The following is a 12,334-nucleotide window of genomic DNA, read 5'->3' on the forward strand; positions in this document are numbered from 1 at the left end:
CGCAGAGATCATGTAGGAAATCTAGGTGAGTGTCATTGTGGTTAGCCGACCTGCTTGATAAACCCAGAACAGAATCAGGTCACTTCACTTACCAGCTCTGTTACTCCTGAAAGGACTCCAGTTTATTTGTATAATGGAATTATTCACCGTGTCTATATGGGATTCTAATTTGTTTGAATATGATGTAATTATTTAAGAATGAGTTGCTAGAAATAATTCTACTCTGAAAAATGTAGAGATGTGCTGTAAATATGCCCCTCTATGTATAGTAACTTTGCAAATAAAAAAGAGTACTTTGAATCCAGTAGGGGAAGTATACCATCACCCTTAGTTTTGTTGGTAGGTGGATCTTATTTTGGTGGTTGTCTTGCTTAAAGTGTAGAGAAGTATATTTTGTGCAGGAGTAAAAATAGGTTAGAATTCTGTTTTTAATCTTTAACCTTTTATCATACATACGGCCTAGTCACGTTCCTGTGAAGCGGGAGTGTACTTGTACCCGGGCTTATTCATGGGCTCCAGCTCAAATAGCTTTGGTTCCCTGCCCTCTCTCTCTGTGGTCTTTGCCTTTGGAGAGGATCTGAAACTATCAGGGACACTTACTCTGAGATCATCTAAAAGTATCTTAGAGTATCTGAAATACATAACAAAATTGCTTATTAATAATCACAAAGTGTTTACTGAGTGTTTAGTTTAAGCTAGATGCAGTAACTACAGCAAACAAAGTGAGTTTTGCTTGAAAATAAAATGTTTTTCATGTAATTAGGACTTCATAAAAGTAAATTTATTATTATTAAATAAGCATTAGTTACTTTTTTTCCTTCCAGAGAACGAAAAAGAATTTGATAAAAAGAAAAGTTTGCCTCCCTTTTGATGAAGTAATTCAGTGAACCTTTTATTTATGTATTGTAACCATATGTATTCAGCCAGAAGTTTTTCTTCTCTTTGCTCCTTCATACAACTAAACAGCTTTGGGCAGAAAGCATGCAACCTTTTTGCTATTAAGCTTCTCTGAAGTAAGGCCAGAAAGCTTTAAAAATATTTTGACCAAGATGGTTTAGGAGTGTGGTTATGTCTCAATTTGTTCTGACTGACTTGATGGAATAACATCTTGGATTGTCAAACAAGTGATGTAATGAGTAGCCTCTCTCTCATTCTACAGGATATTCTTAGGCTGACCATATATTTCCCACCTAGCATAATAGAGAGATTCCCCCAATTGAGGAATGGTTTCCCTGCTCAGAAACGAGTCTCCTTGTCCTGTGCTTTTGCTGGGATACGTTACATTCTTGTCTTTTTCTTCTCTTTCTTCTGAGGAAGTTTGGATTTGCTACTTTTTTCTTTCTCTCTTTTTTTAAATGTCAGTTTTAAAAATTAACTTTGTAAAAGCTTGAAACAATTTCAAACTTACAGAAAAGTCTCAAGTACAGTACAGCTATCTTTTTTATCTTGAAGTGTTGGGAACTAAGTTGCCAGCATGGTACACAGCCGTCTTCAAATACAAGGACATTCTCCTACATAACCACAGCATGTGTATGAACACCAGACAACCAACCTTGCTATGTTGTTACTTGTAGGGAGCGGTTATAGGGTTAAGCCTCGGACTGACCCACTGGCAAAGCCGCAAACAAGTCCCAGCTTAGAGGGCACAGACCTCTTAGCATAATTAAGCTTGACCTTATGACACTCCCTAGATCCTTCCTGGGTAGCTAATGGGCTGCAGGAGGTGCAGCAAGTGCTGCCAAAACAAGTGAAACTCACAAGAACATTGTAACTATGGTGACCACTACCTTGTTTACCTCTGACTATAAAATAAAGGCTCAGCGTGCAGTCTGAATCTGTTCTGTGGTCTCAGCCAGGCACAGAAGATCCACCTAGACCCAGCTTATTCTCTTGTCTTTTCTTCATCCTTCGCCAGCCCTCCCTCAGACTCGCCGAACCCTTGGCTGTGCTGGCGCGGCCCAGTTACTATCTACTCCTCATGAGACAGGGCTGTGAAAAATAGTCAACTGGCAAGGAAATAAAATTTGACTACTATATTATGCAAAAAACAGTTACAGTTTAGAGAAGGTCTAAGTGTATATCAGAAAAAAAATATTTGCTATAAACTGAATGACAAATTAAGAGACAGGTGAAGATGATTATGATAATAGAGCTGCTGTCCATGTGTTTGCTTAGAAACTCCAGACTATGTCTGCATTCACTTAGATGCTGAATATGTGAGTTCTTTTGATGGCTGACCACTTGACCACTGGATAGTGCAGCCTTTGACTTTGCAGTTGGCCATGGTACCTTTTCTCAGAGTCAGCCCTCTTGGTCATATTGGTCTGCTTCCCGATGTAGCTTCCAGATGTTCAGTATCCCTGTAGGTCAAGCATGTCAAACTCGCGGCCTGAGGGCCACATGCGGCCCACAACTAATATTTTTGCAGCCCAGCCAATATAACGGTATGTAAGAAATGTTTTAATAAAAATTTCGTAACTTAATTTTTACAATATCCTGTTATACATAATTATTAATAACGAACTACAATGTTCGCTAATGACTGATTACTATAATCGTGTTGCATTTATTTCCCTTACGCACCTTACGCGCAGGTGCACCATGTCTCTCCACTAACATTAGGAGCGAATATTTTAGCAGCCGATGGCCACGTCGTTAGTCTTGTACTGACTTGTTTGCTGTGCACAACAGGAAATATTTCACTTTTGGAGAACAAGAAAAATAGATTTATTTGCGTTATGCTTACTAATTTGTGCAGTTATTCAGTGTCTGGTAAATTAATGTTCAAGAAAAAAATATTAATTTTTATTAAAATGTTATATTATGTTAAAAATTACTCATTTATTTCAGCTCTTTGTATTCAGCATGTCTCTATCGAAATAAACCTACGTTTCTATGAAAATTGAAGCTTTTGTTTTTTTGCAGCCCACATAAACTTAAATCTTGTTTATTTGGCGCATGTTAGCCTTTGCGTTTGACATGCTTGGTGTAGGTATTTCAGTTGCGGGGTGTGTGTGTGTGTGTGTGTGTGGCGGTTCTTCAGTGACAAGTGCACACCACTTTTCGCTGTCCACTGTCCCTTAAGAGTGGTCTTGCATGAATGAATGTCCAGCCTTACAGTTCTGTTGCTGAAGAATAAGAAAGCTCACTTTCTGTGATCAAATAGATCCTCCTTTCACTTTCACCTTGTTCTTAAGAAAATAGTCCTAAATGAAGTTCTTTTTCTTTTTAAAAAAAATATATTTTATTGATTTTTTACAGAGAGGAAGGGAGAGGGACAGAGAGTTAGAAACATCGATGAGAGAGAAACATCGATCAGCTGCCTCCTGTACACCCCCTACTGGGGATGTGCCCGCAACCAGGGTATATGCCCTTGACTGGAATCGAACCCGGGACCCTTCAGTCTGAAGGCCGACGCTCTATCCACTGAGCCAGACCGGTTAGGACTTAAATGAAGTTCTTTATATAATTTTTCGCCAATTCATAGTAGAGAGTGCCATTGTCAATGTGACATTAGGGTTGTGAAATAGATACACTAAAGAACAGTTTTTCTCAGAAAAAGTAAAAGGGCTGATTAATAAGGATAGTTCTTTGAAGGAACTGTTAGAGGAAGTCTTAGTTTTAAAAACATTCTGATAAGTTTTAATGTACATGTTTATGTAAATGTTGATTAAAGGTTTTTTTTTAATATTTAAAGAAATTCAAGAAAAAATTTATACACCCCGTCACCTTATCACCATGACTTGTGTTTTTTTATTGTTTCTGTGTACACTTATATAACTTTTACAAGAAGAATCTTGTTTAAATTTAAAGGATTTTATATATATGTAGATTCTGATTAGGATGTGTGCTCTTAAGGCTCTTGCAGACCAATTTGAAGACAAGACTACATCTGTATTGGAGCGTCTGAAGATTTTCTATTGCTGTCAAGTACCACCTCACTGGGCCATTCAGGTATTGTTGTTTGTCATTGGGTATACTTTGCTTTTGAAAGATAAATGTATTAGAAAATAATGATTTCCAATTTATGTCTGTTTTCAGATATTTCAGTGAAAAGAATTAAAATAGCTGAGGATTGTCCATTACTTCAAATAGCTATTTTGATTAAAGTGATATTAGACTTTTAAAACATTTTAAAAAGAATTTAAAACTAGATAAACATAATCCTGGAAATTAAATAATAGGAGAACCACAGAGGCTTCCATTTTCAAAATAACTTTTTACATTTAAAAGCCCTGTGAGGCCGAGACCGGTTTGGCTCAGTGGATAGAGCGTCGGTCTGCGGACTGGAAGGTCCCAGGTTCGATTCTGGTCAAAGGGCATGTACATTGGTTGCGGGCACGTCCCCCGGTGGGGGGTGTGCAGGAGGCAGCTGGTCGATGTCTCTCTCTCATCGATGTTTCTAGCTCTCTATCCTCTCCCTTCCTCTCTGTAAAAAATCAATAAAATATATTTAAAAAAAAAAAAAAAAGCCCTGTGAGGACTTTCTGCCCAATAATGAACCTTTAAACCAGGTTATTTACCGAGTGTAAAAGAAAGCATTTATTTAATACTCTATTGTAAGCTATCCCTAACTACTTTCCTCCTCTTGAGGATATGAGATTACCTATTGTAGCTCCTAACCCCATGTTGGGGTGGAGATTCTGACCCGCTGACCCATTCATTGATCCATAGTTCTCCTGTTATAGGTGTGGTTCCCTATTTTGTAAAATTTTTAGCACTGAAGGCAATTTAGACACTTGGTCCAATTTCTTAATTTTACAGAGGAGAAAATTGAGGCTTGGTAAAATTAAATACTCTTTTCTAGTGTTGGTCACATAGCTGTTCATAAACTAGATCTCTGGTTTCCCAACTTTTAGTCCAGTTTACCTCCTTTCCTTACCTCTTCATTACAGCCATTAATAACAACTTTTACTGCACACTTAGTGTGAGGCATGCATTTTGTTCTGCATCTTACACACATGCTCTTATTTTATTGTAACAATTTTGTGAAATGCCCCCATTTTGCTGGTGAGGAAGCTATGGCGCAGAGATGTTAGGTGGAGCCAAATGATGCCAGCCAGAGATTCCTAGATGATTTAGTAACTTTTGTCATTTGAACCAGCTTTAGAGTTATAAATGCCAACCACTATTCAGTGACTCAGAGTCCCCATTGTAAGACTTCTTAGAGTCATTTACACTGAGTGGCCAGATTATTATAATCTCTGAAGGCATAGTAATCTGGCCACTCAGTGTATATCCTATATAATAAAAGGCTAATATGCAAATTGTCCCCTCACCAGGAGTTCAACCAGCAGTCAGGCCGGCCAACCGCCCATATCCCCTCCTCCTGGCCAGGCTGGCCGGACTCCACCCATGCACGAATTCATGCACCGGGCCTCTAATACACACACACATACACACACACACACACACACACACACACTGAGTGGCCAGATGATTATGCGTTCAGAGATCATAATAATTTGACCACTCAGTGTATATTAAGTGCAGGGGACTTAGGGGGTTTATTATACATTGGAATTCACATTATCTATTGAAGGAGTCTTGATAAAATGTCGACACTTAAAAAGCTGTGTTATATCATCTAAAAGGAGTAGCTTATTTTAAAAAATATTTTTATTGATTTCAGAGAGGAATGGAAGGGGAGGGAGAGATAAAAACATCAGTGATGAGAGAGAAACATTGATTGGCTGCCTCCTGCATGCTCCACACTGGGGATCGAGTCTGCAACCTTGGCATGTGCCCTGACTGGGAATCGAACCCTGACCTCCTGGTTCATAGGTTGATGCTTAACCACTGAGCCACGCCGGCTGGGCAGGAGTAGCTTCTTCATAAAGAAAGTTTAACAGCTAGAACTTTTGGCATGCTGTTGACCATGATCTCTGAAATGTCTGAAGTGCTCTCTACTGTGTGATTTGTGGTGGATAAATGTCTCATACTCTGCTATTATTATGACAAAACATGACTGTTGAGGGTGTAGCTTTTAATCTGTTTTTGAACAGAAGCTTAAATTATATACTGTTCAAATAGAATTGAGGCTAGTTAAATACTGTTCAAATAGAATTTAGGCTAAATATTTATTTTAATCTGCTTTGGAAGCTGTGGACTTTAGGGTTTTTGGGCAGTTACATAAACATCCTCTTTCATTAAGAAATTAAGTCATTTTTTCTCTCATTATAGGAAGTAACCATATCTTTAAGTATTATTTTCAAAGATCAAGAAGTAACAACGTAGTTTACTGTAAAATGATAATTAGTCTTTACTGCTAGCCAGCCATATGCTTAGATGCTATAACTTTCTTTATTAAATGAAAAATTTAAACCACTGAACTGCATGGATTTATTCCACATACCATGCTCAGTTTTTAAAAATGTCCAGTCAAATATCCTAAATATCCTAGCCAAGTTCTCTTATACTTTACTAGAGGCCCGGTGCACGAAATTTGTGCACTGGCAGGGGGGTTGTCCCCTCAGCCCAGCCTGCACCCTCTTGCAGTCCGGGACACCTCAGGGGATGTCCGACTGCCGGCTTAGGCCCGATCCCTGAGGGTATCAGGCCTAAGCCGGCAGTCAGACATCCCTCTCACAGTCCGGATCCCTCGCTCCTTACCACCCACCTACTCGCTTCTCCTTCCTGCTCCGCTCACTGCTCCTTAGCACTTCCACGGAGGCGGGAGTTCCCGCCACTGCCACTTCACTCGTCAGCCATGAGCACGGCTTCTAGCTGAGTGACGCTCCCCCTGTGGGAGCACATTGACCATCAGGGGGCAGCTTCTGCATTGAGCGTCTGCCCCCCTGGTGGTCAGTGTGCATCATAGCAACCGGTTGTTCCACTGTTTGGTTGATTTGCATATTAGGGTTTTATTATATAGGATACTTCATGAGATACAAAAGAATTGGGCCAGCCCTTCTATTTATTTTGATAATATATTATAATTTTCAGGTATATTTCATTTGGTCAATCCCAGATTTTCTATATCCATTAAATTCTTAGCTGTTTTTATTGTTATTATATATATTTTCACTTATTTCAGAGAGTAAAGGAGCGGGAGAGAGAAATAGGAACATCAGTGATGAGAGAGAATCATTGATTGGCTGCCTCCCACAAGCCCCACCCTGGGGGATCAAGCCTGCTTTCCGGGCATGTGCCCTGACTGGGAATCGAACCCTTGACCTTCTGGTTCATAGGTCCATGCTTAACCACTGAGCCACGCCGGCTGGGCAACTTCTTAGCTCTTAATATGCATTGACTTTCAGAAGAATAGTAAAAGTGTATTTAAGTGAAAACAACACAAGAACCTCACCTGCTTTTAAAACTTTTCTAATATTTTTTTCATTTCCTTTTAATAAATACCCAGAAGTGGAATTGCTAGATCTTTTGGTAGTTCTATTTTCAAATTTTTGAGGAACCTCCATACTATTTTCCATAGTGGCTATGCCAATTTACATTTCCACCAACAGTGCACAAGGGTTCCCTTCTCCACATCCTTGCCAATACTTGTTATCTCTTATCTTTTTTATAATAGCCTTTCTAAGTAGGGTTTTAAAAATTGATTTATTGGCTCTCAGCTTTACAAATCAGAGATTGTCATATATAGAATCTCTAGGTAAGAAAGAAATACTGAGTTTGCTTTTTAAATTCTGAGTTGTTGGGAAAAAATGACATATTGAGTATTTTGAACTGTGTCTATATTATTTATTAATCCTTTACTTCCTATAAAGTAAAGGTAGCTATTGAATCATTGCAAATTCCTAGTTAGTTGATGTTGAATTATATAAAGTATACATTTATTGCAAAAACAGACCCTTGAATGGCAGATTAGATAAACATGCAAGTGAAATGGGAATCTGTCTTTGCATAAAGAAATGTTCATTATTTTAACTTGATTTTTCTAGCGCCAACTTGCAAGTTTACTCTTTGAGTTGGGATGTACCAGTTCGGCCCTTCAGATATTTGAGAAGCTAGAAATGTGGGAAGATGTTGTCATTTGTTATGAAAGAACTGGGCAGCATGGGAAGGTATGTAATAGTAACATTCTGTGTGCTGGCAGGAGCCTCTGTCTTCAAGCACCTTCTCACTTGGTCTCTTTTTAAGCCTACTTTTGCCAATAGTTCACTTATATCCCTTTTTCTACTTACCCCCCCAAATATCTTTTTAATGTTTTCTTTTTAATGATTTCTGTTTATAAGTCTGCATGGATGACATACACACATACACACATACATACTAATCCTATCTAATAATAGAGTAACATGTAAATTACCATCACTCCGCTACGCCCACAATTGGGCGGCGGGAGCTTGGGGTGGGACTTGGGGTGGCCTATCTGGCCATTGAGAGGCACGGATCCGCTGCCACTGAGGGGGGCTACCCTGCTGTTGAGGGGCCTCTCAACGGTCAGATCCGCGGCCGCTGAGGGGGCCTGCCGCGGACACCCAGCTGCGCCTCTCAATGGCAGGGTAGCCAGGTGTCCGTGGCAGCCCCCCTCAGCGGCCATTGAGAGGCGCAGGGGGCGTGAGTCCTGCCCCCTGCGCCTCTCAACAGCAGGGTAGCCCCCCTCAGCGGCCACGGACCATCAAAAGTGGGGGAGCTGGGTGCCTGTCTGCTCTGGCACGAGGCCTTTCAGAAGCCTCCGCTGCGCCGGAGGCTTCTGAAAGGCCTGGTGCACCAGCAGACAGGCACCCAGCTCCACCGCGAAAAGCGAAAGCGTGTAGGGAACCCTACACGTGCATGATTCAATCATGCACTGGGCCTCTAGTAAAAGTATAATATGCTAATTAGACCAGATAGACTGGATGTCTTCTGGTCAAAGCCACAGCGGTTGCGAGGGCTGGGAGGGTTGGCAGCCACAATGGCTGGCAGTGGCAGCAGCAGCGGGGTGATGGGGGCGGTACCTTCCCCTGATCGGTCCGGTCGCCTCCCGCAGAGGGAGACCAGACTGTGGCTTAGGCCTGCTCCCCGTGGGCCTAGTAGGACATCCCCTGAGGGCTCCCAGACTGTGAGAGGGGGCAGGCCGGGCTGAGGGACCCGCCCCCCCCGCCCCAGTGCACGAATTTGTGTGCACCAGGCCTCTAGTATATGTATAAAAGAGAAAAGCCGGCCAAAGTTGATATGGTATTTGACATTTAAGAATGAGTAATGAAAGCTTAAATACATTTCACATTTTGATCTCTTTCCTTTATGACTCTCCTCCTGTAGGACAACTTCACATGGAAAGATTAGGAGTTATTTTCACTGTCGCTGGGTTGTCTGGTGATCAGAGGCTGTGGGTCTGAAGGAAGGTTGTCTAGGAAGGAGAGTGGCTGGCTGGGTCTGTAGAAGAAAATCCAAAGGGTGTGATGACTACTGGGGCAGAAGAGTTGTTAAGTGTATAAAGTACATTTAATTCCACCTTAAATTCGGTCAGGAGGGAAAATGTTGCAATATTTGCATCTGTTATTAATCTATTGTTTTTCCCCTCATAAATGAACAGGATTTTAAAAAGAATAAGGGGCTCCATACTGTGAATATTGTTAAAACTAACACATTGAAATCGTGTTAATTTGGATTAAAATTTTAAATGACTAAATTTCTATCATAAGTATAGTATGCAAAAAGAGTAAAACCCACAAATTGGGTCATTTTTATCTATAGTTAACCTTTCACCATCACCATAAAAAAGGGAAAGAGCGGTACATGTGTGTCTGTTTTGCAAATACCTTCTACAGAGTGTCAATTTTAGACGAGTAGTAGGAAGTTATATACCTTTCACTAATCACTAATAGCAGTGAAGGTCTTTGAGTTGTATTGACTGACGGATAAACTAGTTTGGAAGTAAAATTTTGCTGTTAGAAGATTATGTAATTACTAGGGGCTCGGTGCATGAAATTCGTGCACTGGGGAGGGGTCCCTCAGCCCAGCCTGCCCCCTCTCACATACTGGGAGACCTCAGGGTATGTCCTACGATGGCTTAGGCCCACTCCCCATTGGGAGTGGACCTAAGCTGCAGTCTGGCCTCTCTTTGCGGGAGGCGACTGGGCTGATCAGGGGAAGGCGCCAGCCCCATCACCCTGCTGCTGCAGCCACTGCCAGTCACTGCAGCTACAAAGGTATTTTCATCAACACGGACTCCAGTCCCTTCACCATGAAAAAATGACAACTTTCTTTAAGCATTTTCAAGATGTGTCTTTCATAGGATAATTTCTTTCTTTCTTTTTCTTTTTATCCTCACCTGAGGATATGTTTCCATTGATTTTTTCCCCTTCCCTCTGATCCCAGGCTCGGCCCCTGCCCAAGCCTAAAGCCTCCGCCCCAGGCTTTAGGCTTGGGAAGGGGTTACCCCCGACTCCTGGCACCTCCGATCACAGGCTCGGCCCCTTCCCATGTCTAAGCCTCCGCCCCAGGCTTTAGGCTTAGGAAGGGGTTGCCCCACCCGCACCTCCGATCGCAGGCTTGGCCCCTTCTCAAGCCTAAAGCCTCCGCCTGATGGCTGGCTGGGAGTGACCTGGGTGCCGAGGAGGTTCCCAGGACCCAGGTATGTATGCAAATTAACCGCCATCTTTGTTGGGTTAATTTGCATACTCACTCTGATTGGCTGTGGGTGTAGCGGAGGTACAGTCAACTTACATGTTTCTCTATTATTAGGTAAGATAATGTTTTCATCCTCGTAAAGAGCTCCTTAATTACCCATTCCAGTTCCCTATTTTTCCACATAAAGAAAGGGGTCTCTAATGATTTGCCTCAGGTCACAAGGCCAGTTATTGATCATTAACTTGAGAGGTTGCATGGCACAGTGGTTAAAAGCGCAGCTCTAGACCCAGATTATCTTGATTCAAATGCTAGACTTGACACATGCTAGCCATGTGATTTTGGGCAAGTTACCCCCATGCCTCAGTTTTCTAATGTAGAGGCACATAATCTATAACCTTAGAGGTTTTCATGACATATTTATGTAAAATACATAGAATTATGCTTTCCTCATGGTGCTACATGAGTGTTTGCTGCTATTACTGCTGTGATCTTAGACACATTTTTTCACATTTTAACATCTCTGAATTTGGAATGTATCTAACACTTGATGGCACCTCCCAGTTGCTATCAATGAGGTGGCCGCCTGGCCAGGCTGTCATTGCCTGTGCTTGTACAAGCCCAGTTGTGGCCATATTTCATACCATCACTTTGATTGCATTATGTGCATGGTGTCAGTGCTACATGGGTTGGATGTAATTGCCATTTTAAATATTTTCAGGAAGATCCCATTATGAGTTGGCATTGAGACAAAAAGTTATTGAACACACAGGAAAGGAGAGAAGCAAAGTAAGAAATGTAAATTTGATATTAGGGAAGTAAACATTTGTTATTGGAGAAATCATCACAATTCCATTTACTTTTCCTTAAAAACAGCAACTAAGTGCTCTGTGGAAGCCGAGAAAAGAAGATATCCCAAAATAAATGAATCTTATTCTGTACAGTTATGTATATAAAGAAAGGCTGCCATTTATAATGTCAAGCAATATACTGATAGAAGGCAGGAAAAATTGCCAAATTTATTTGAATAGATTGAAAAAAATATCAAAGCAATGAGAGGCTGATGTGATTCATTCAAGGCATTATGTTATAATTTAATTGAAAGCATTTTTTCTTTATTAGTTAGTCCTATAATTGATGGCATCCCAAATTTGATGAGATTTAGTGTCATGTTTCTTCAGGGACTTAAAAAAAAAATTTTTAGGGTCCATTGTCTGGCACTGAAGTAATACTCACATGTTTGTTTAACAAAGGAATGAATATCTTGACCCTGCTAGTCTGATGTACTTCCCATTACATCACTCTTCAATATGCTAGTCTTTTACATTGGTCAGTAAACATAAATAATACTATACATAAAAATATGGTGGTTTTTTGAAATAATTAAGCAAGTTGGTGAATCACAAATACCCAAAGCCCATTTTGAAATATTACATTTATTTAATTATTTTTAGAAAGTATGGAAAGTAGAGACTTTCTCTAACTGCAGAAGCAAACATATAATGAATCTATCCTTTTCAGATAACAGATTTGACTATGTACTCAAAGTAATTGTGGCATTGTTCTTTTTGTTTTATAATAATGATAAATTTCCATGTTTATAATTATTCTAGAAAATGCTCATATTTTAATTTTTAGGAATGTATAATTATTTACTTTGTCTTAAGTCTTTTGTGAGTTATAGCCAAACATTTCTCAAAATCCTGATTTTAAAGTTTGATTTTAGCATTTTATTTGCCACATAAAAGACTTCCCTTACCTGTTTGTTTGTCATATGCTGTATTAGCAGATCAGTTTAACCATCAGACCCTAAAAAGTTTTATTT

At 40.3% G+C, this 12,334-nt stretch overlaps 1 protein-coding gene across 2 annotated transcripts in view; it reads left to right on the forward strand.

Annotated features, from left to right (window-relative positions):
• TTC27 (tetratricopeptide repeat domain 27) overlaps window positions 1–12,334 on the forward strand; it is a 97,506-nt gene that overhangs the window by 50,548 nt on the left and 34,624 nt on the right. For both annotated transcript variants that reach the window (XM_008162253.3, XM_054728214.1), the window contains exons 11-12: window positions 3,859–3,954; window positions 7,899–8,021. In XM_008162253.3, coding sequence (XP_008160475.2) covers window positions 3,859–3,954; window positions 7,899–8,021 — 219 coding nt within the window. The remainder of the gene's footprint in view (window positions 1–3,858; window positions 3,955–7,898; window positions 8,022–12,334) is intronic.

The sequence above is a fragment of the Eptesicus fuscus genome, chromosome 16 (genome assembly GCF_027574615.1).
Source record: "Eptesicus fuscus isolate TK198812 chromosome 16, DD_ASM_mEF_20220401, whole genome shotgun sequence".
NCBI classification, from domain to species: Eukaryota; Metazoa; Chordata; class Mammalia; order Chiroptera; family Vespertilionidae; genus Eptesicus; species Eptesicus fuscus.